The sequence below is a fragment of the Podarcis liolepis genome, assembly GCF_965112155.1.
Source record: "Podarcis liolepis genome assembly, chromosome: 2".
Taxonomy (NCBI): Eukaryota; Metazoa; Chordata; class Lepidosauria; order Squamata; family Lacertidae; genus Podarcis; species Podarcis liolepis.
In genome coordinates this window covers 90559247-90584139 of record NC_139555.1, presented here as the reverse complement: position 1 = coordinate 90584139, position 24893 = coordinate 90559247, and the positions used below count along the sequence as shown (strand labels likewise).

Genomic DNA, 24893 nt, shown 5'->3' with positions numbered 1-24893 from the left:
GCTCCCAGAGAAGTTTCTATAAGGTTGCAGACTAAATTATGTTAAGTAGTTGAAACAGAAGTCTCCTTTGGCTTTTACTATGCTGGAAGATCTGAAAGCTTCAAAAGCAAAAAAAATTCAGGGGGTGGGGGGAGTTAAATGTAACTGCACAGATGTAAAGGGATGCGGGTGGCACTGTGGATTAAACGACAGAGCCTAGGTCTTGCCGATCAGAAGGTCGCGGTTCAAATCCCCGTGAGAGGGTGAGCTCCCGTTTCTCGGTCCCTGCTCCTGCTCCTGCTCCTGCCAACCTAGCAGTTCGAAAGCACGTCAAAGTGCAAGTAGATAAATAGGTACCGCTCCGGCGGGAAGGTAAATGGCGTTTCCGTGCACTGCTCTGGTTCGCCAGAAGTGGCTTAGTCATGCTGGCCACATGACCCGGAAGCTGTATGCCGGCTCCCTTGGCCAATAAAGCGAGATGAGCGCCACAACCCCAGAGTTGGCCACGACTGGACCTAATGGTTTGGGGTCCCTTTACCTTTATTTGGAAGATATCATCATGCAGTTGGGCATGAGCGCTTGGTCTCAGACTGCATTCCAGGGGGAAGGGCCCTTGGTGTTTGTCCTAGCAGTAGAAGCACTTTCTAAGTGAATAACTTTAATTCAAGCCTGCAAATTATTATTCATTGCTGTTGGAATGCCAGAGTTTTTTGTTATGCAATTAGTGAAGTAAATTGTGAACAAAGAACAGCTGGGAGAACTGATCTGAGCTCTGACAGAGGAACATTTCTACATCAGTACAAGTGAAACCCAAAACCCATTCAGAGCCGTTAATCATCCATCAATCACATTGAATTGTTTAGTGTCTGACTGCAGATTTCTTCATAGTCCTCTTACTTTATATGCAAAGTGCATTGTGCCACCAGGAAATGGATGCTAAAATAACTTTTCCAAATAACTTTGGTTCAAAAGGTTGCGAATCTGTTTTCTGTGGCATTTTTCCCCCCTTCCTGTTGTCTGGAACCCATATCAATAAAACTTAATAGGAGGCTGAAAGTGAAATTACAGCAAACTGTGCACTTAATAATACCCCAGTGGGAGCTCATTAATATCTCAACAGGTACACTCATGCATTATCTTAATCGCACATGATCCTTAAAGAAATTGCCTTTTTATTTTTATTAAAAGTTTCCTAACAACTGTCTTTTGGAAAGAAGTTTCAGGTTGGTCTCATTTTATTAAATTCTGCCTCGGTAGCAAAAGAGATGAATAGCAAAATTTACTTAGTAATTTGAAGTGATATAACATTAGACATTGCATTTATATTGCTATTAATGTCAGTGTTTCTTTTTACACAGTGGGAGAAACCAAGCAAGTAACAGAGCAAAAGCAGTAGGGCGGAGGAGATTGATCAGCCAGCAGTGGCAGATACCACAGTGAAGCAGGCTATATATCCTTTGTGGATTGCTCTCTCCCATATTCTAAGTGAGACACAGTAGCAACAATGCAACAATGAGATTTAATGCTCACGTTGGGTTATGGCCAGAAAAACGAAACTGTAAAATTTATTTATTTAATAAAATATAGACACCGCTCGGTTGTAAAAATAGAACCTAAAAACAAAACAAAAACGAGGCTACAAACATCTGTGGGTGATACTCAGAGTAAACATTCATTTAGAGTCAATGTTTAGAGTAATTGTTAATTTAGCTTACTTGGGGGGGGGGCAACCTGCATTCAAATTCACATTTTCAAGCGTGATCAGCAAAATGTAAGGTAAAGGTAAAGGGACCCCTGACTATTAGGTCCAGTCGTGGCCGACTCTGGGGTTGCGGCACTCATCTCGCTTTATTGGCCTAGGGAGCCGGCGTACAGCTTCCAGGTCATGTGGCCAGCATGACTAAGCTGCTTCTGGCGAACCAGAGCAGCACATGGAAACACCTTTTACCTTCTCACCGGAGCGATACCTATTTATCTACTTGCACTTTGACATGCTTTCAAACTGCTAGGTTGGCAGGAGCAGGGACCGAGCAACGGGAGCTCATCCTGTCGCAGGGATTCGAACCGCCAACCTTCTGATCGGCAAGCCCAAGAGGCTCAGTGGTTTAGACCACAGCACCACTTTCCCTCAAAGATCAAGAACTCAGAACATTTCAGCATTTACTTCCCCCCCCCTGTTAATAACCACCAATCTAAATAGCATTTCTGGTGTGCTTTGTGAAACTCTTATTAGCTTGTTATTGTTAGGTTGGTTTAAGGCAGGCTTGGCCCTCCAGCTGTTTTAGGATTTCAGTTCCCATCATCCCTGACCACTGGTCCTGTTAGTTAGGGATGATGGGAGTTGTAGTCCCAAAACATCTGGAGGGCCGAGTTTGGCCATGCCTGGTCTAAGGGGTTAGTCCTCCAACTGGGTTGGGACCACGAATTTCTTCACTTTTGTGGTTCCTTTTAGAAATGGAATCCACTATATATGTTGAGATATTTCCCCATCCCTACACAGGCCCCCTCTCATAATGAATGGGGTGTTGGGGCATAGCCATGGAGCCAACCTCTGAACAGCTGGCCTGGGTGAGGCTGAGGTGGGTAAGGCGATAGCCAGGTCAGGGCTTTGTGAATGCACAGGCAACCCAGCGCCCTGCCACAGCTTCTGAACAGTCTCAATGTTGTTGCCACCCTGCCTGCTCCAGCCCTGCCCAGGGAAGCTATAGCATCACTGGTGTCAGGAGAGCAGCTTCACACCTTGGGCCCACCACACTGCCACTTCTCCAAGAGTTAAATTAAGAATTATTGGTCCCTCTATCACTGAGGGATAGTTCATGAAAAATATCTGCAAGTGTGCTCAATGAGAATAGAGGCAGCAGTTGATCAGCGAGGTGGTACCTGGGGCTTGGAAAAATATATTGCCCTGAGCCATAGGGTTCTGTTGCACTTTTGTTTATGGAGGGGGAGGAAGATTTACCCCATATTCTTTCTCTGCATGGTCCAAAGGGCTATCAATTCTGTGTGGAGCATACATCTCACTGGATGGTACATTTGTAGAGTCTGCATCAGTCTTTCTGTTGAGAGACTATGGAAAACATCTGTTTTCATCCATTTTTTTGGCTCAGTTTAATCCCTACAACACAGGGATGTTTTCACTGCATCTGTTATGAAATATGTTACAGCACTCAATCATGTTCAGTAAACCCTGACTTTCAAAAGAAACTCAGTAAGAAAAGAGGGGGGATAGCTCTCCCTGGGGAGGAAACAAAAAAGATTTCGAGAATAGAGTTCTGTACAAATAAGGTAATGGGGAAAAAATATGATGAAGAGCAATGCAATAAAATGCCAATGGATGCATTCTATTTGATTACAAGGATTTCTATGTACTTTTCCATGCATTGTAGCTTTGCAGCACAATATGAAAAAGAAAGAGTTCTTGAAAACAATTATATATATCGAAATGATATTGAAAATTATACTGGAATTTTAAAAGTGAGTCCTGCCATTGCATTTTAGAAGGTTGGCTTCTCTGTTCAAGTGCAGATAAGCATCAGCCTATGGACCACCACTCTGTATGGCACTGAAGAAGACTCCATACCTGCCACGTGAAAGGCATTGGTTTCTGCACACTCATCCACACACACATCCTCCATCCTAGAAGCATAATCACAGTCCTGAGTGCCAGTTAGGGAGGTGTGGAGGAGCACATTTGACCCTTGGGCTTGAGGTTCCTCACCCATTCAACCCAATGTAAAATATTAGACCAACAAACCAGAATAATGATAAATGGCAATCTCATTCATTTGTTTAGTTTTGCCGCTAGTTTTGCTGTGAATGGTATAGAAATCTTCATTTGATTAAAAAAAAGCCCCATGAATATCATTTATAGACCAGCTGGTGCGCAAGGACAAAGAACAATATACTGCTGGCGTAAACCCCTGGCACTACAGGGCAAAGTAAACAACATTTTCAACTAGATTGGTGCCAAGGTATCAGCCGTGGTAACAGTATCAGCAGGCCAAAGGAATGGGGTGATACATTTCATTCAGATTCCAGAAGGCACAGAGTGAAACCCAAGTTCAGTAAAATCCTGCCTGATGTTAAGTTCCAGTAAATATCTGAGTGTACTGTTCATTTTTAAATGGCGGAATTGTCCATTTAATCCATATCAACCAGGCTACATAAACTGAACTTCCTCAGCAAGACTATAAGGCTCAAGGACAATGCCCTTCTTGAGATACCCTAAAGAACCAGGACATTTGTGACTTTAAAGGTTAAAAACCTGCAGTTGAATTGAGCCCAGAAGCATGGCAGCAATCGCTGCAGCACCTAGAGATAGGCAAAATATGCTCCGCTGAGGCTAGAGGCCAATCTGCACATTAACATTATTCACACTTGCTTTAAAAAGTGTGCTTAAATTGGCTGCTATCATTCTGAAGAAAAAATAGCTGCAGGGCCCCCGATCAAGAATGTGTTTCTAAACCAGATCAGGAACTGTGCCAGTTTCCTCCTGAAAATCATTTCCCTCCTACTCAGCTTCTATTTGCCCCCCAAAGGCTCTGTTCCATGCAAACAGGACTATTGGGGGGCAAACTTCCAATCCAGATCAGGAGTACATAAAATTGGCCAGTTTAACTCTCTATTCCAATGGGGCTGCTGTGAAACGTAGCAGCTATTTTATATATTTGGAAAACAAATATTAGTTGGTCTATAAGGTGCTACTGGACAATTTTTTTAATTTTTATTTTGAAAAACAAATTTAGCAAACCTGAACCCTTTGTGCTCTGTGTAGTACTCAACAATCATGGGTCACTCCTATTCAATTTCCTAGGAATATGTTTAATTTACTGAGCTATCGGGGTCCAATTTACCATGACAGAAAGGAACAGGAAAGCGGAACTGCCAAATGTCAAGTTAACTGTGGTTCATTTTGTCCCCACAAACTTTGCAAAACAGGGTCAAAATAAGGCAACCATTACCCCTCCCCCCAAAAAATTACAATATGAGAGTTTGAGAGAGCTGCCCCTCTGCAAAGAGAAGAATAATGAATGCACATTCAGGTTGTAAATGTGTCTCACATGATCCTTGTTTAGAAGAAGAGTTTGTGGTGAGAATCACTGAGGACTGTTGAGGTGACACCCTGCAGTTTTAAGATTGAATGCTCATGCTGGGTCTCTATTACATATCAACCCGACGGTGCTTATATAATGGATTTATCGTTCATGGCTTCCCAGTCATTTTTTAAAGTGTGAATTAGCCAAGATGCTTTTTTGGTGTGCTTAAACAAATTCCATCTCCTTGTCAGCCTCTCTTCTCTTTCTACTTTTAATCCTGCAGCAAAGCCATGGTAATGCTGAATTTGTTGACATCCCTGCCATTCCCATGGCAGCAGGGTGCGGTGCTTTAAACACCAGAGCATCGCAGGATCAAAAACAGGAAAGAAAGAAAGTATCGCAGGGCTCCAACCCTGAATTCTAATACTGACATTTTTATAGCAGCAGAGCATGCATTAGGAACTTGTGTTATCTCTTTTGTTAATGCATTTACTCTCTTTAGTGATGCCTAAGTATCCACCCCACTAAAAGCTGTCTCTTTGATATTTTTGTATTTCAGAAAGAGTTAGCCACCCCTCTTTGGCTGGCCAATACTCAGGCTTTTGGTTGTTGTTTTATTTAGTTCGTATATGAACAGCTTCCCATGAGGTATCCCAATGTAGTATATCATATACTGTATACAGTAATCCCTCATTTACACACATTTGACTTGCGTGATTTCAACCACCTGCAGAGGAAAACAAACACAAGCCAGCGTTTTGAGTCCAGTCCACTGTGTGCTGGGGGCCTTATGCAAAGCATGTGGAGTAATCACCAAGTAACATTTTGGGGAGAGGGATTAGGACCTAATTTTACAGATAAGTATTTCTGTATACCTTTTATTGTTCTTCGGTGTCCCTGTTTTACCTCCCAAGTTGATCAGCATCTGCCTACCTGAATTCTGCATTAGAGGGAATGAAAAATATGTTCATAAATACCACTGATGCCGAGAGACTGCTGTATTCTCTCAGGAAATTGTGGATGATTTTGAGTTCCCAATATCTTGTCAATGACATATGTTTGTGTTGCACACTCCACTTCTCATCCCTACCAGAAAAGGCCCTTGACAGCTCAGCGCTCACAATTCATAGTAGTTCACTAGCTTGAGTTTTGAGTCTAGACTTCCTAAATTTATGGTTCCCGTATGATTGCAGATTCTTGGCTGCTTTGTTTACTGACAAGCATCTCTCTCTTGAAGACATCTTTCAGCTTCCTATTCATCTGTGACTTGATTGCTCTAGAATTGAACTTTTTGACTCAAGAAGTGGTATATTGAGCTTTTTCTTTTCTTTTAGCTGACTTGAGCAGATGTTGTTTGTTTCATACATATGGGATGGTAACTTTGTGCTGTGAATTGCAGTGATGATCCTTCAGGGAGTAGATATGATGGAAAGAGGACTTCAGCATAGCTCACAAAGTTTATTGCAGGGCTTGCAGGAAATATTGGACCAAATTGGTGACACTGCAAAAAAGAAAAGAAAGGGGGAAAACAATCTGTACAAAATTCCTCACGCCACACAAAGTTTATATATATATATACGCACACACACAGAGAGAGAGAGAGAGAGAGAGAGAGAGAGAGAGGTACCTTGGGTTAAGAACTTAATTCGTTCCAGAGGTCCGTTCTTAATCTGAAACTGTTCTTAACCTGAGACACCACTTTAGCTAATGGGGCCTCCCACTGCCGCCGCACAATTTCTATTCTCATCCTGAAGCAAAGTTCTTAAACCAAGGTACTATTTCTGGGTTAGCGGAGTCTGTAAGCTGAAGCGTCTGTAAGCTGAAGCGTCTGTAACCCAAGGTACCACTGTATATATATGAGAAAATGTGGAATGAAGCTAACATCTGGATTATGTGTCTCAAGAGTTAAACACACACACAATCAGATTTAAAGCCCTGTGTATCATTCGGCAACTCACTCATTTAAAAAGGAAACAAAGAATTTCAAGAAGCCAGGGCTTTATTTAATTCCTTTTTAGATTTCTCACCCATTAGATTCCTTACCCACCCCTTACCATAAGGTCCCAGGATGGGTTACAAATAATGACTGCTTATGAACACATACTTTTTTTTTTTATTGCTAACTGTTGACACCCCACTCCACCCCATCTTGCATGGTAGGCAAGATGGTAGGGACATGTCAAAACCAGGGGGCCTGTCAAAGGAGCCCATTCCTTTCTTTAATGTCCTGTGTGTTGTTATAGTTGTTATAGTCCATCAGTTGTTATAGTTGTTATAGTCATTCAGATAAGTGTTATCAAATATTTGGTAGTAAGTCTACGTTTTTATTTTGAAACTGTGATGGTAAATCTCTGTGTTGAAGATAGCACTCCTCAAATTCTTGCAAGAAGGTATGCTTGGGGTGATCAAGCCCCTTAAAAATTTCAGTTCCCTGCTTGAGACACTTACTGACTTGACAGGGACCTGTTTAAAATGAGCAACAAATTCTTTAAAAAAACGCAATCCTAGCAGAAAGACAAGTAAGGATAGGAAAGGTAATGAGGGATAGATTTCTCTTTAAAATGTAAGAAATGCTTCTATAACCTTGCCTGAAAGTTTGAGCACTTTTTTGGTGAATAATGTACAATAGCAAGGAGAGGCTGATGCAGCAGGTCCTTTCTGTTTGGTGAACTTACTGAAAATACTGATTAAATAAGGCAGGCTCAGCCCTGTTAAACCAGACAGATATGTCAATGAACAGTGTAACGCTTCCATCAGAAAGATGTTGACATATCATCATCAATGGGATTTGGGAGTGCTGTGTGGTTTTGAGTATAGCCATGATTGCACATACAAGAATGAAATTTAGTATTAATGGGTGCTATTCAACCCTGCACTCTTCCATTCATTTTGTCTTTGCAAGCATTTCACCTTGCCGGATGCTATGATCTTCCCCCTCCCCCTCCCATGCCCTGTTTTGGGGGTTCTTCCAATGCCTCCCCCAAACCAAAATCAAGAGGCATGAGAGAAGGAGAGAAGGCAAAGCCCAGTTATGCAAGTGGAAGTCATTATGTGGGGTTTCCATTGGTGGGGCTGGTTAGGTGAATCCTGCCTATGCTTTTCTTAAAAGGCCAAATCAAGGCCTTGTGTCTGAATAGTTACCGGTAAATCAGAATATACATAGGCAGCCCTGGTGAAATTTCAGAAGGCAGAGGTGGTCTGACTAGGAATTTTGCTGATTGGGAATTGGATTTCCAGTGCTCTCCACTGCTCCATTATGTTCCGTGGAACAGCTGATGCACCTAATCCCTGAATTTTAGGGAGGGCTTCATACTTGAGATGCCAGTGGATCTTACGCTCAGGTCCTACTTGCCAGTTTTGTGAGAACAGGATGCTGGGTTAGATAGGCTTAGCCTGATCCAGCAAGCTCTTATGTCTTTAATGGCTGGTTGACTGGATTTTCTCATAAATTGGCAATGGTTATGACTGAGATTGATGAGAGCCAAAGTAGCAGAGATGATCACAAATTGGTGGAAACTAAGGCTGTAGTAGGCAGTATTCAGACTAGCAGAGCTAAGTGTAAACAGGCAAATACTCAAGAACCCTAAAGATGGTGAAATATTGTTGACAAATCACGCATCATAAAGTCAATGGGGGGGGGGGGCAAGCTTACCCAAGGCTTATCTCAAAGCATGCTAACTTATCCTTCATCAAAGAGGTTCATGGAAGTTTTTTGGGGACAAAACTGATAATAGTTTAATTGGCCTATTAGTATTCACATAATGAAAATCATTTGAAAGATGGCTTCATTGACTTTCACTTAGGCACTGACGGAGATAGAAAGTAACAGATGGGCACTGGGAAGACTAATTGTGTTATAGCTCAAGCTAATTGTTGTGCGTGTGTTGAGTTTATCAATTTATAACTCCAAATAATTGTTCTATTCCCTACAGATACCCCAAATCAGTTATGCTTCAACTGCACCAGAGCTAAGTGACGACAGGCGCTATGATTTCTTCTCACGGGTGGTACCTCCAGATTCCTTCCAAGCGCAGGCGATGGTGGACATCGTGAGAGCTTTGGGGTGGAATTATGTCTCCACATTGGCTTCTGAAGGAAGTTATGGAGAAAAAGGCATGGAATCTTTTATACAAATTTCCAGAGAGTCAGGTAGGTGACGAACCACACTGCACAAAATGGGAACTTATTTTAAATACTATATTGAATGAAGCTTTATCCTTTAACATTATTCATACCTTCACAATTCCATTCCTATGGTTTCTTCATTTCTCTCTTCTCAACTTACATAGAGGTTTTCAGGAACAAAGCACTTATGAGTCTGAGAGTTAAATGGCATTAATGCTCTGTTGGAGAAAGATATAACAGTGAAATTGTATCAAGTTTCTGGTGTGCCCACTGTTAAATTCACGTGCTATGGTGAGATAGTACAAAGCAATGTTTTAGCATATTGAGTCCTTATCTCTTCACAGCCAAGAGTGCTTTTAAACCAAGCAGTTTCTTACATATAAACTTTATGTCAGACAATTCTTCTATGTCTTTCAATAGTTTTACACATATTTTTTTTAAATCAGATGGGACAATGTGAGGAGGTCTCAGCTTGAGGGATCAAAGGTTATTAGCTCTGAAGAGACACCAAACCTGTTTTAATGCAATGGGCTTGGAAGCCTAGAGAAGTCCAATCTATTGATATATGTTCAAAGGCTCCCCACTTACATTTGAAGATATTCCCACACTATTTGAGATAAATTGGTGGTTTTCAAACATACCTCTTGGGAACCTTTCCCACAATGACGAGTCTGCTGTGGAACCCCTGCACATGTCTTTTATTGAAATACTAGTATGTGGTGGAAAATTCATGGCCACATTTTAGAATGTCCATCCATAGGTTTTGGCAGTAGATGTCTGAAATCCAGTTGCCCACATTGCTGTTGCATACAGAGAGGGAGGGAGGTAAGGTGTCTGCAAGGTCAGCAAATGCACCTGTGGGAGCACTGGCTTGGTTCTGCTGGTGTGTTTTCATCATAATGACCTCACTGCTGCCTCAACCCTCTCCACCCTGGTATGTCGTAGTGACATGCTGCAGCCCCACCCCATCACCTAGTACTGTTTATGGGCTCCATCACTGCCTTGAGTACAAGCCGTTTTCCATGTGAGTTTATCTGCTGCTACTGATCTCCTCACTGAGAATCTTGATACGTTGCCAAAGAATCCCAGGGTTCTCTGCAGCACAACTTGAGAGTCATGCATGGAACCTGCTTTGCCGTAGCGAAATACATCATCTCAAAACAGAACACTCCAGATGGTAAGAAAATGAAAGCTAGTCTTCTGCTAGCTCAGATAAGCTGAAACATTTGGTGGATTTAAGAAACAGGTTGTTACGGAGGAAGGTGTACCCCGGTGAAAGGATTTTGCTGCTTCTGTTCAGGATAGACTTAAGGACTCGAGGAGACTAAATGAGCCAGTTGGATTAAAGTATCTGGATTTTACTTTTTCATCAGGAGAGATGTATAAATGCTGCCACCCCAAATATATATAGCTCCATGTTCTAGTTACAGAAATGTGAATACTTGCAGAAATAGTATGTCCACGTATAAAGTGATGGTCACACTACACCTTGAATACATTGCTCAGTTTTTGTTACATTACCTTAAAATACTTGCAATCAATATAGATCACTTGCAATCAATACTTGCAATCAATACAGAAAGTGAGACTGAACAGTTATGATTCAGAAGTATGGTATTCCTTCTGCAGACAAAGGAATGAGGGTAAAAATACTGATATAACTCAGAAGTATTTCGTGGGGTGGTGCAGGGCAGTGGTGAGGTCAGAGTTAGGGCTAATCCAGCACCTCCCTGACCTCATTTTCACCCTGCCCCATTACAGCATGCACATTTCTGCCAGGATACTCCTGTGGTCACTTAATACATGCTCACTTCCCTCAGATTTTTTTTTCTTTTTAAATTTCTGACATTGTTCTCATATTGGCTATTTTCCAGTCATCTTGTATACAAGGCGACTTTCATGGGTTGGCTGAATGCCCTTGCTGTAATTTAGTTCGTGAATTAGCCTCCTCCCCCACTTTTTAACACAGTTCTTCTAATGTGATGTATAACGGGAAGGAAAGGTGGAATATTTAAGATGATGGCAACACAAATAATGAGTTGGGTTCTCCAATTTTCTTATTCATTCATTCATTCATTCATTTGAACTTTATATATCACCCTGTTTACCAATTATGATTTCAGGGTAGTTTACAAAACTAAAATACCAAGAAACAGTAATACAGAGTTTAGGAAGGGGGGTGTTGAATGCAATAGACGTGCACAGTTCCCTGTCAATGGTTTGGAGTTTCCGTTGCTAACCTGGACAGAGTGTGCTGACTGCATCAGAGGGAGAGTTGAAGTGCTAGACTAAAACGTAAAAAGCCATCCTTTTTCCTTGCCACTCTGCTGTTGGGTGGGCCATTTGGCCAAAATACGTGCTGAGTATTGTTCTGGAAAACTTGGTTTGGCTGCTGTTATCAACAGGCTGTATCATAAGCAGTGGGATTTTCAAGGCATTCCTAGGCAGGAAAGACTATCTGATATTGTTCTTACATTGGCCATTTCCCAGTCACTTGGTATGCAAGCTGATTTTCATGGGTTGTGGCAAAAAGTCACACCTGCCTGTCTCCAATGCTGCAAAGCTACTGGTTCTTTGACTTAGTGTTGGATATCACTGAGCTAGGTGAACTATTAATCTAACACATCGAGTTTTTAGGTAAAATAAACTAAGTAGACTAAACAAATACGTGAAACTGCGTCAAAATCTAAAATGTTTCTCATGGATTTCAGATAGATTTGCCCTCCTATGAGATCTTCTCAACCTCCAATGAGATTTCCATCTAAAATAGGTCATGGAATAAATTTTCCATGATCTCAAGCAGCCACATGAAGTTTGTGTTTATTGCTGGATTAATTAACTAGTTCAGTGGTGGCAGCAACAACTGCATCTTTGCAGATTTCCTGCATTATCCATACGTCAAAGCGCATCTGTCTGATTAACGACTCTCAAAGCTGTCATTGGGTAATTTAAAGCATCTTATTCTTGAGCATAATCCATGTGAAAATGGCAGTGGTGGGGAAGCTGCAGTTTCAAAAAGATCTCTTCAGAAACAAGATACAATATGTTGATGTTTCAGAAGCTGCTGGTATTTACATGCATTTTCCTGGTTTGGATGCATATTTATGTAGCATTAAGGGGGGAATGTTTGGGATTTAATACTGCAGGAACTGATGAAGTTATTTATTTAACTGTTTATTAGTTAAATTTATGTTCCCTGCTCCCCACCCCCGGACACCCAGGGCAGAAAACAACAACAAATTGAACAATTAAAAACTATTTCAATGCAGGTGTGTTTGAAGGAGCAGGGATAGCACATAAAGCCAAAATCACAAACAGGCAAAGCACACAGATGTTTTTGGCCTACAACTCCCATGATCCCTAGCTAGCAGGACCAGTGGTCAGGGATGATGGGAATTGTAGTTTCAAAACCGAGGACCGAGGTTGAGGAAGCCTGCCCTACACCTTTGAATGCTCTCCCAAAGTAGGTTAAAAATTTCCTGGAAAACCTGGGCATATGGCAGCCCATATTGGAAATGTTGATTTGGGGGCAATTTGTGCCTGGATTTTCACTTTTTGAAATATGGCAACCATACATTGTGCGGAACGAATATAAATACTAAGTGTTATTAATATTATGCTGGACACGCCATATGATGATGCATGTCTTGCATCAAAAGTGGTACAGTTCAAAAGTGATTTGCTGGAATACGTAGGAGATGCTGGCTGGCATCTAATTCTTTCTGATGCTCGGCTTTCATTGATGTACAAGAAGTCTTCTCATAAGTGATAAAATGTTTATTATCATCACCCTCAAATCTGTGCCAAATTACCTGTTATTCTGGGTTATTTCCCAGAGTGGCTGCCAAAGTGCTAAATTCTCAAGGCTTGCAACAGTAACTAGAGAACATTATTCTTTCTGTAATTTTTTAGACACACTAGCAGAATCGGAGGACCGCGACTTGTCCTTTTGGAGTTCATAATTCTTCTTAAAGTGACTTTTATTATGGGCACTTCAAGTTAGTTTAGATTTGTCTTTGTGACAGTGGATGAAGATTTGAATTGCATTCTGCAGTCTGTGTGGTTTGTTTGGGGTTTTTTTTTAGCCCCCACCCCCCAATGATTAAAATGTTAACAGATAATTTGGATTTACTGATGCTGCTACTGGCCACAAATCTTAAACATCATATCTTTGATGAATTGGTTTTCTTAATTAGTAATTAGTGGGGTTAATTGCTGACTAAAAGGTTAAAAGGATGTGTGTGTATTAGGGAGGGAATGTTCAGTTAAGGATCAGACTGCAATAGCAATAAGGGTAAGACCATTAAAAGTGAATTTCTTTTAACTTAGTGAGACTTACTTTGGGGCAAATTTGCATAAGATTACAAGGAGAAAGAGCCTCAGCTCAGTGGTACAGCAACTATTTGTGCACGCAGATTGCCCCAGCACTACCTTAAATCCTCAGTAAAACTTTTAACTGTTGAAGGATCAGGTAATCAGTAAAGTCCCCTTCCCTCTTTAAATGGCAACATGTATTCTAATAATAGAGTCTTAAACTGTAGAGTTGGAAGAGACCACGTGCGATATCTAGTCCAACCCACTGTAATGCAGAATTCTTTTGCCCAATATGTGGTTCAAACCCATGATCCACGACCTCACATGAGGTTCCAGTACTTGCTCTGAGAGTTAGGATGGGAAAATACTGACAATTGTTCTCATTTGCAGTTTCTTATTACAGCCCCATCAGAACCCTAGGCTAAAGCTGCAAATTTCTACGGAGACCTGCAAGGAGAGTTGCAATAAATAAGCGAGAATTATTCAGTTTTACCGCTCTAACTGCATATAAAATAACAATTACTTCGATCATTAGAGCTCTGAAGAACCCCTTGCCAAGAAACCCCAATTTCCCTTATGCTGGTCCAACTGCATGTCCCTTTGAAAGCAATTTGAGCAGCATAATGAAGGGTGGCATGTTTGGGACGCACCTAATTTCTAACTGATGATAAGGGCACCAGTTGATATACCGTATTTTTTGCTCCATAACACTCACTTTTTTCCTCCTAGAAAGTAAGGGGAAATGTCTGTGCGTGTTATGGAGCGAATGCCTACGGATGGCGGGGGGATCTGCTGCAGTCGTGAGCGGAGGATCCATGGTTCCTCTTCCTTCCCTCCTCCATGGCTCTCTTTGAAACATCAAAGCGGGAGAAGAGCCGCGGAGTGGGGAGGAGAGAGGGACAGAGAGCCTGGTTACAAAGCACGGATCCACATGGATCCTCAGGATTTTTGCACAGGGTCACCCCAAATTCACAATCAGATCACATAGCATGTCCATGGCTACAGCTTGCACCAAAAAAATCACACACCCACTGTTGCCTGGGGCCGCAGTGGTGCAAAAACGTGGTTACAAAGCATGGATCCACATGGATCCTCAGGATTTTTGCATTGGGCTACCCCAAACTCACCGACAGATCACATGTCTGTGGCCACAGCATGAACCACAAAAATCATACATCCACTGTTTCGTTTAGAATATATATATTTTCTTGTTTTCCTCCTCTAAAAACTAAGTGCATGTTATGGTTGGGTGCGTGTTATAGAGCGAAAAATACGGTAACTCTGCTCAATTCCATAACGTTTGGATGAAAGCCCCTCACAAAACAGTTTTACTTTTTAATCCGTGTCAGGCTTTCAAGCTGCTTTGCTCAGAATGCCCCAGGAGTTAGCTTCTTGTACATGTACCTAGAGAATGGCTGTAGTCTTGGACTCCTCTCACCCTTGGCTAATTATATTGAATTGACATGCAAAGTCATACCAAATTAAAGGCTGAGCAGAAACAGTAGTGGGGGGGGGAGCAGGGAGAGATGCAGTCTCATCACACCAAATCTATCCATCCATCATGTGCTAAAGGAACATACATAATGAAGAGATCCCTTGGGTAACGCCTTTAAAATAAATATCTCCACAGAGGGAGCCATTGGGTTTAAAAGCTGAAAATCATCATAAATGAGACAGGAGGTGGAAGTTTGGTAGACAGGCTAAACCTCTCTTAACGAGAGGCATAATTTATGCATCCTCAGTTTTCTCTACATTGAGTGATTTCCCCCCATCCCGCTTGAGTACATTCTAATGGACTGTGCTTCATTTCTCTCATGGGTTAAATATACTGCATAGCAGAGTATGAAATGTTAATGACAGAATCGTTTTATGTACACTTTCAAATGCAGTTTGCAAAGTATATTTTACCCTCTTAATTGCTGAGATCTCTAGTCATTCATATTGGTGCTTTTTATGTATTGCCATATTAGCTGAGGAGCATTCTCATTAATACAGCATCCTCTTAATTACATTTTAAGTTGACACTACTGAAACTGCCACTAAGTATCATCACCAAAGTTTTCTCTCCACTTCCCATAAGAGAAGCAATATCGCAGATTTTGTCTTCTGAGTTGGCATGGTAAAGCTGGCCAGAAACATTTAATGAGATATTTGATTTTTGCTGATGGTACATTTAAAAATAGTAGCAATAACATTTATTCTCTCCCCCCCCCCTTTCAGATGAGTTTTATCAGTTTCATGAGAAATGTTAATGAGGGTACTTGCTTTGGAGGCTAATCGTAGCATGTTTCTAATGTGTCTTTGACTGATAGTAGACCTTCTGGCGCACATTGCACACTTCTGGTGTGCTTCTTGTTACTAGAAATATTAGCAATGGTTTAAAGGTTTCCCCTCTCCCTTTACGAATGTTGATTTAATAAATGTTGCATAAGTTTAAGTCTCAAGGGTGTCTTCTGTCACAAATGCTGCATTGTAATACATAGTAGTAATTTATTATGTGGAGTTATACCACCAGTAGTACTATGCTACTAATAATTATTTCCCTTTTGGGCTTGGATGCTAGGTTCTTTTCTATGAAACAAATAGTGTTCCATTCAGAAAACAGGGCTTTCCCACCCTTTCCTTCCTTCCATCTGTTTCTGGAGACTGTGGGATTCCTAGTTACCAGGGCCAGCCCAAGACATTTGGGCACTTGAGGCAGAACCCAAAATGGTGCCCCCTCCTCACCAGGGAAGAAGGGGTGAGGGAAGATCTACATTAGACATTGGGATCTGCTACCCAAGTGGATCCTGCAACCTGAAGCAGTCTCCTCACCTGGCCTCATGGGTGGGCCAGGCCTGCTAGTTACACTGTGGGGATATGTTATAAGGGGTTGCAGATGGAAGGAAAGAGTCACAGAAAATTCATGCTGTGTGTTACTGGAAGAGCTACTTTGGACTCCATTAGAAACGTGTGTGTATAGTATAATGACTACAGCCCAACGCCCCGAAAATATCTACAGGAAATCTTTGAGGAGTTAACAGGCTGCTCCATGCAGGGGAGAATCATCAGGACAGTCTCCCATACCCTTTCTTCTGGAGAATGTGGCCATGAATTCCAGAGATTAATGCAGAGTGCCATAAGGCTCTTATATAATATGGATTTCCACACTCTCTAGAGCTCCTCAACTCATTCCCACATCACATCTTTCAATGAGGAAGGAAGGAAGGAAGGAAGGAAGGAAGGAAGGAAGGAAGGAAGGAGATGCTAGAGATGATAGTACTCAGTATCTGGCATTGGCCCCTTGGAGGCGTCATGGGAAGATGGTCTGTTTCTGAGGAAGAATGGCAGGAACTCAGATTGCTGCAGCTGGACCACCCGGGACAGAGTCTCAGTGTAATGGTGGGAAGTGTCAGCAGAACCCAAGGGAGGTCAGAGTCCAGGGACAGGGCTGGTATTGTGCGTGGTGGTGAGCTGGATCCTGGTAAGGGACCATGCAGCATAGCAGAGGAATGTTCTGCTCCAGTGACATTGGGCACCTCTAATCAGAACCTTCTCCAGAACCTCCTCCTGTCAGCTGAGAGTGAATTGGATGTTGAGCTGGTGTCAACTCTGCCTCCACCTCCAAGGAAATGGAGATGCCAGCACTGGCATCAGAGGCAGATCCAGGGGAACACGAGTGGTTTGGGGTGCCTCAACTATGATGTAGAATGGAAAGCAAGAGGGAGGGGCCAAATTTTGGCTTCACACTGGGTGCCACTGAAATTCAAGACCCTAAGGTCCGCCACTTGTGGCATAAACACACGTAAACACACATCAACCCACCTGGAGGAATGCCCATTCTCTTGACTGGGCTCCACCCATTTGCCACACTAAGTGCTGTGACCGCCCTGTCCTTCAAAAGGAAGGTGCTGCAAAATCAGTGTCTTAGCCATGTATTCTTTTGTACACATGCTGTACATTTTAATAGTGCCTGATTTAAGCATTAAAGTCTTGGGCAGAAACCTGATCTGGAAGTTTGAATTCTTTGTTGGGCACTGAGAGCCAGAACTGTTGAATACTCTCTCTCTCTCTCTCTCTCTCTCTCTCTCTCTCTCTCTCACTCACACACACACACACACACACACGTTTCACAAATGTAGTTTTTGAATTTTCTCCTGCTTTGTATAGTAATCTGAAAGCAACAAATGCTTGAGGTGCATTCCAGGGGATAGCAATGCTATTATGGTAATCTTACAGTGCATGCTGTGAAGAAGAATGAAAGAGTCAGTGGGAAAGGTGGACTCTGACCTAGGAGCACTCAATAAGAGGGCTTATTTTGATGAGGGCTCGACCACCATTACAGAGTCTGAGCGACATTCTCATTGAAATCAAGAGGGAATCTTTAACTGGATTTTAACAGTACTTGCTGATAATGAGAGCCCTCAAGAGCTTCCTTCCTGTGATGATAAGAGAGGGGTTAGCTTTGTGGAAAATATTGTGCTAAGCCTCTCAGTTCCCTGAAGATGCACCTCCTTTTCTTTGAAAAAGCTCAGTTTATGGAGGGCTAAGCAAACAACGACTAATAGAATCACAGGATCATAGAATTGTAGAGTTGGAAGGGACACCAATAGCTATCTAGTCCAAACCCCTGGCAACGCAGGAATCACAACAATTGCTCCCTCTGCTCCAGTTTCACAGCAGAGGCCAGAGCCTCCCCCCCCCCCTTGAGTGCAGATCTAGAAGACTGCCTGGAGCACTCTGTGACCAGGAAGTGCCACAAAAAAACCAACCATTATTTTATTATAAACCCCAACTCAAGATGGACATTACCAGAGAGCCTCCTCTCAATGGCTTCTGGGGAAATGAAGCAGTGGATTTTGTGGGGCAGGCAGAAGTTCAATTCCAGCCAATGGTTGATGTGAAGCCAGACTCCACCTCACAGAGGCTGCAGAGGCTGGAAGGGAAGAAGAGAAGATGATGATGGGGAGGGAAGTCTCGTGAACAGGGCACTTGCCAGAGCTGCTGTAGTGGCATGGGCAGCCAGTGCCAGGAGATGAAGGGCTCTTTCCTCAGAAAGCATGTGCGTGCATGCATGCGCATGCACGCGCGCGCGCACACGCACACACACATGCTGCTCCAGGGGGCTGGTGGTTCCCCAGGCACAGCTGCCCTCCAGCCTCAGCGTTGCAGGGGTTTTCCCATCACCCAGGGCATCAGCATTCTGTTCTTACAGTGACCAAACAGCTGCCTGTGGGAAACCAGCAAGCAGAACCTGAGCACAAGAGCTTTGTCTCCTGTGCTTCCCAGCAACTGGGACTTAGAAGCATTGCTGCTTCAACCTAGCCATTCTGACAGTAGCCACCGACAGTCCTTTCCTCCTTCATGAATTTGTCCACTCCTCTTTTAAAGCCTTCCAAGTTAGTGGCCATGATTGGCTCCTGTTTGGAGTGCGTTCCATAGTTAAACTATACACTGTACTTTCTGGATCACTCTACAATCAGCTTCCTTGGTTGTCCACGAGTTCCAGTGTTTGGAGGGAGAAAAACTTTTCTCTGTGTTTGTGCTTATCCGACAACTTTGATGTCCACACATATTTTACTTAGCAGACATTTTATATTTCCCACATGAGTTTTGTCGTCCCCCCTTAATTTCCATAATCCTTATGCTTAATACCATTTTAATTAGCAAGTTTTACAATGCATCTATCTTTCTTTTCTCCTTTCCACTGATGAGTCTAACTTGAGCAATGTTGTTTCGATTCTTTTGCCTCCTTCGCTACCTTTACGGATAATCTGAGCCTTGTTTTGCTTCTGCAGTCTTCATTCAGGCAATTAGTTTAATGAATGTTTCCCCGAACAAAGACATCTCAAGCAAACAAGTTGTTCCTCACTTCAAAGTGAAGAAGACCCACTCCACAAGGCATTACCTGCATGACATAACAGCAGCTGGGGATAGTCTCTTCCCGAATGTGTAATACCACTACCTGACTCTTCTACCTGCTATGGATAATTTCCATACCAGCTGTCACTAGGAAGCTGATGAATGCAGATGCTGTATATATGTCAGCATGCTTGCAGACAGTCTGTGAAGTAGAGACCATTTTCAGTTTCCTTTAAGTGTTGTATAGACCAGTCCAGTGTTTACCAAACTTGGGTCTCTCTGTTTTTGGACTAAAATTCCCATCACCCCTGACCACCCCTGCTAGCTAGGGATGATGGGAGTTGTAGTTCAAAAACAGCTGGAGACCCAACACTGGTCCAGTTCTAAATCTGACTGGATTTTGGCACTTCTCCTTTCTGCTGGTGCAGAAAATGGAAGCAAATATTTGATATGATGAACAACGGTAGGTGGGTGGGTTTAGCCTGGGGAGAGTGGAATGGCATTTATCCCATACTTGGTATCTGATGATATAATGAGACTGGGGGAAATACAATATGTGTCCTCACTTCAAAGTCATCCACATTTCCGCTTGCCCTGTGCTTACTAGATTCCAAAGGTTTTTCGTCTGGCCTGCTGCTTTCCTCAGGAAAACCCAATGTTTACCACTGAATCAGAACAAATGTCCATCCACAGAAAACCCAACTTATGTTTGTTCCCATTCAGCAGCAAACAGTGAGTCTCCATGGAGGAGAGCGATGGAACAACTGAAACCTAAGTTGATAGCCGCATCGTATTTGTGTAAATGGTACAGTTATAATCTTGGGAGCCACTTTGTTCACTCCTGAATTCTGCTTTTGGCACACTGTGTACTATAGATGAGGCACTGCATTCTTTTGTCTTTCCTGAATCTACTGGCAATCAATTTAATTTCACCTAATTTTTGAGAAGCTTTCTCATGGTTTGTGGGGAATAAGAGTTGCCTCCAGACAATTACCTAAGACTCCAGTAAATCCCACAGAATTCAATGATGCTTATTTCTAGGTATGTTTGGTCAGGGTCCTGCTGGTTTGCTACTATTTAAAAAGGCCCTGGCCTGAAAGCAAGACAAATGTAACAGATCAGCCTTCCCAACCTGGTGCCCTTCAGACATTGTTGACCTACAACTCCCAACAGCCCTAGCCAACATGGCCAATGGCCAGGGATGATGTCATTTGTAGTCCAAAAAGCAGGATGGACACAGTTTGGGGAAGGTTATAATAGAAGAACAAGGAAGGACAATGCCGCTTGTACATTTGAGTTCCAATTATGCAGTAAATAGTAACAAATTATTAGTAATAATAATAATACTTTTTGAGATGTGTTTGCATAGTATTGGCCATAACCTGCAGCTTCTTGACAGACAAGATTAAAAACACTTAATTGTTCAGTTTTCTTAAAGCTAGTTTTATATTAAGAAAATAGAAAGTCTAGACAGAGTGTCTAAACAAATTTAATAGCTAATTAAATTTACATTGTTGGCATTTCTGAGCTGCTTGGATGGTTGCTAAGCAATTGCCTTTTCATTTTTTAACATTATTGTCATAATTTGGTGATTAATTTGATTGTTGTTTAAGTACTGTTTTCTGTCTGTTGTATAAATTCCCCGTTTTTGTTTTGAAGAAGAGAACAACCAAAAGAAAAGAAAAAAACCTTCAGTGCCAACACCTGGCAATCTGTATTCATTATCCAAAGGAAACATCATAGTGATCTCACTACCAGCATTTTTTAAATTGAAATCAACAGATGTTGCAGGCCAATAAGTTCCTGATTTACTGGTGGTTACTACTAATGGTACAAATCTCTTGGTAAATTGGGTTTGATGGAGTGTGGCAAGAATTGCTTCACCATGAATATATTTAATATGTGATGACCCACCCAGTCCTAAAGAAGCCAGCCTGCTAAACATCCGTCAATAAGAGTAAGCACCTTTGACCTCATGTGCTGCCCAAATATTATTCTTAAATGCACTGAATGGCTATGATTAGCAATGTAGGTCCTCCAATTTCCAAAGAGATCAGTAATGAACCTTCATAGGATAAACACCACCCCATTCCTTCTCAGCCCATGCTTGAAACAAAATTTCACAAGGACCAAATATTTTACAACTAGATACAAGGAGTTTCAGATCAAATATTTAACCCGACAACACTTTCCCATCTCTCTAATATGCCCTGCTGGTGGTTGGGAAACAGTGGTACTTGGTGTGAACACAGTAAGGTTTGGGATTTAAAAGAAATGCATCTTACCTATTTCCAGGTATAGGGTGTGTTGGACACTTTTTCATACCTGTGATACTTTAATCCTTTCAAGCCAAATCTCCTTTCTTGTGTTACTCTTGGTGCTGCAGTATTAAAATCATTGAAACCTGTGGACTTAAAAATAACTTGTCCTGTAGACCTAAAACTACAAAATCCCAAATTTGGTGGAGCTGTTAACAATTTATGCATCCACATTGTCTTTTGAGTAAATAAAAGGGGAGAACAAAAGAATCTGACATGGCCCCAACTCTAACGACCAGATCATCTTCCTCTGCATACTGTCAGGGTGGGCTGGCTGCTGCATCATTTTCAGAGAAAGCTGGAGGAGGAGGCAGGGCTTAAATAGTCTCCACCCACTGCTCCCATGTCCTGGCAAGCATGTCCTGGCCCAGCTGAAACTGGTCTCAGGCTGGCACCACTGCAAAAGTGCTTCTGCCTGGACCCCTTTCAGAGCCGGACAAGGGGGAAATGTTGGCAATATGTCCTCAAATACCAGTTAGCTTGTCCAAGTTCTCTTATCCAGGAAATAAAAGATAGTGAATATGTGCTTCATCAAGATCTCATCAGTTTAATAAGATAGCATGCTGTACATGTCTTTCAGAAGTAAGTTCCTTTGATTTTACAGAGAGTTGTTGCCAGATGTGGCTATAAGTTTGCAGCCTAATGGAGGTTTAATGAACAGTATGCAAACAGTCTCAAAGAACGTAATAAATAAGTTCTCAGTGATGGAGTTACTTTAAACAAATGTCTTTTGGGGTGGGGGTGGATCTCCACAACAAGCACTTAAAAAGGAGTCATTATTGGTTTCCTTACAATTTGATAGCCTATTGTACCAGCGTTCCGGAATACACACTAAAAAGCAATTAACACTTCTGAGTGCTTTGCAAAATTTTATTAGTTCGGTGCCTCTTGAGGTTCTTTCACATAATGCTGTTGCACTGAAGATCTCTTTGATGCGGCATTCCTTTCCTTTGCCGGTTCCACTATAATAAAGTGATCCCGCTATGGCTGCAGTAAATCCAGAAATTTCTTTTCAGTTCTCCTACATATGAATAATATATAAAAATCCATTAATTGCAACCAACTTTTCACTTTATAAGATATTATGTAGTCGGGCCACATTGGCTTGGAACAGGCTAGTTCACATCAGCAGATGATATACTTGCCAGGAAGTAGGTCTTGATATGAATGATTCCACCCCAGCCCCTCTCCATGCTGGTTTTCTCTTTCTGGTTTTGCTTTTTAAAAACACAGCAGAGCATTTCTAAAATGGCATTCCCACCCCTGCAGTCTGATGTATCACACTCCATGGTACTATAACATCACTCTGTCAACCGATTCCAATCTATAGATCAAGTCTTAGGAGATGACTGTCTCTTAAGTGTTCTTCACATGCTGCACATTCCTTTGAATGTTCTGTCACCTCGTCCTAGAAATGACTAATTAATGTTACTCTATTGGGCTGCTCACCAGGTGGGGTGGAGCTGCTACCCTTGCTTCCTGGTTGGTGATCACTGTTGCTTGCTGAGACGGAGGGGTGACGCAGCAGGGAGGTGGGCACAGTGCAAACACCAGCAGGAGAGCTGAATTGGCTCCAGGGTGCATGTGCATCACAGCGTTGCCCCCTCCGCTTCCTGGTAACCCCCAGCAGGCCACCAGCTGGGAAGCTAGCAAATCAGCTCTGTCCCCCATCCAGCGAGCAGCCTCTGATATTCAGGCTACTTCACACTTTTTGTATTTTAGGTGCCCATCTAAGATGTCAAATTGCATGTAAGGATTTCTGTTTATCCCTGGCAAAAATTTGTATGCCATGGCAGATGTAGATTTGCAATGTATGATACATGAAATGGCTGGAGGACACAGTGATGTGAAGGACTCTCTTGAAGTTCCCACATCTATTCAACTAGGAGGCTGCTTTTCAGACTCGACCTGAAAAGCAATTTCTGGTAGACTGCCACTCCCTCTTCACCTTTGGCATCACTTTTTACCTTGAAAAGTGCCACTTCGACACCTTTGCTAGAAGGTCTTAGAAGATGGAGGAAACAGGAAGGGCAGCTAGAGGTAGAAATTAAAAGACCTTTGAGTTGCTTTGTTCTCCCTCCCTGCCAAGGCACTTTGTTTTTGTTCCCCAGAGCAGCAGCAAGCAGGGCAGCAACCTCCCATCCCCGTGCTGCTGTGTTCTTGCTTCCCATCAATTCCCTGGTGTAGGTCATATGCCCCCTTTCCGCTGAGTGTATGTGTCTGCCTGCCTGCCTGCAGTGTTTCTGCACTGATGTATAAGGAATTATTTTCATTTTCATTTACAGTGGTACCTCAGGTTACGAACTTAATTCGTTCCGGAGGTCCGTTCTTAACCTGAAACTGTTCTTAACCTGAGGTACCACTTTAGCTAATGGGGCCTCCTGCTGCCGACGCAAGTGATTTCTGTTCTCATCCTGAGGTAAAGTTCTCAACCCAAGATACTACTTCCGGGTTAGCGGAGTTTGTAACTCGAAGTGTTTGTAACCTGAAGCATTTGTAACCCAAGGTACAACTGTATACCAGGACTGACTAACTCATAACCCACAGACCCTTTCTAGTCCCCCTCCCACTGCTCACATCTTTTTTGTGTGGCACCCAAGCCCCAATCCAAAATTTGGCATTTCAAAAGATCACTTTTAAAAGAAACATTATTGACAGCTTCCATGGGTCCTGTCACCATGGTTCTGTAATGCCGAAATATTTATTTGGGGCCCCCATTTTTTGTTCTATTTTGATTTTTAAACACACACACACACACACACACACACACACACACACACACACGTAATTCTTTCAACATTATTATTCAGAATTATTTCCAACTTTGTCTAGTATCTTCCGACACAAAAATACTTCTACCTGCAGCACAAAGTTAAGCTATGGCTCTTGTTCCCACAGGAGACAGTGATGGCCTGGGTGGCTTTAAAAGAGGATTATACAAATTCATGGGGGAGAGGGCTGTCGATGGCTACTAGACATGATGTTTGTGTTTTTCCTCCATTGTTGAAGGCAGCAATGCTTCTTAATACCAGTTGCTGGAAACCACAGAAAGGGAGAGCGCTCTTGTGCTTGTTTTGCTTACACGTTTCCCACAGGCTGACCACTGTGAAAACAGGATGTTGGATTAGCTAGGCCAGTGGTCTGATCCAACAGGCTCTTCTTGTGTCCTTCAAAGTAGGGTGTGTAAGAGTGCAAGCTAAAAAGTTGCAACAGCACACAAAACATAGGTAATCTTTCAATGCACTTTCCACTCCTTTGAAAAAAGAAGAAATATTTATAT

General features: G+C 42.3%; 1 protein-coding gene across 3 annotated transcripts in view; it reads left to right on the top strand.

Annotated features, from left to right (window-relative positions):
- Positions 1-24893, top strand: part of GRM7 (glutamate metabotropic receptor 7) — a 392717-nt gene that overhangs the window by 130887 nt on the left and 236937 nt on the right. For all 3 annotated transcript variants that reach the window (XM_083491455.1, XM_083491453.1, XM_083491454.1), the window contains exon 2: positions 8948-9164. In XM_083491455.1, coding sequence (XP_083347581.1) covers positions 8948-9164 — 217 coding nt within the window. The remainder of the gene's footprint in view (positions 1-8947; positions 9165-24893) is intronic.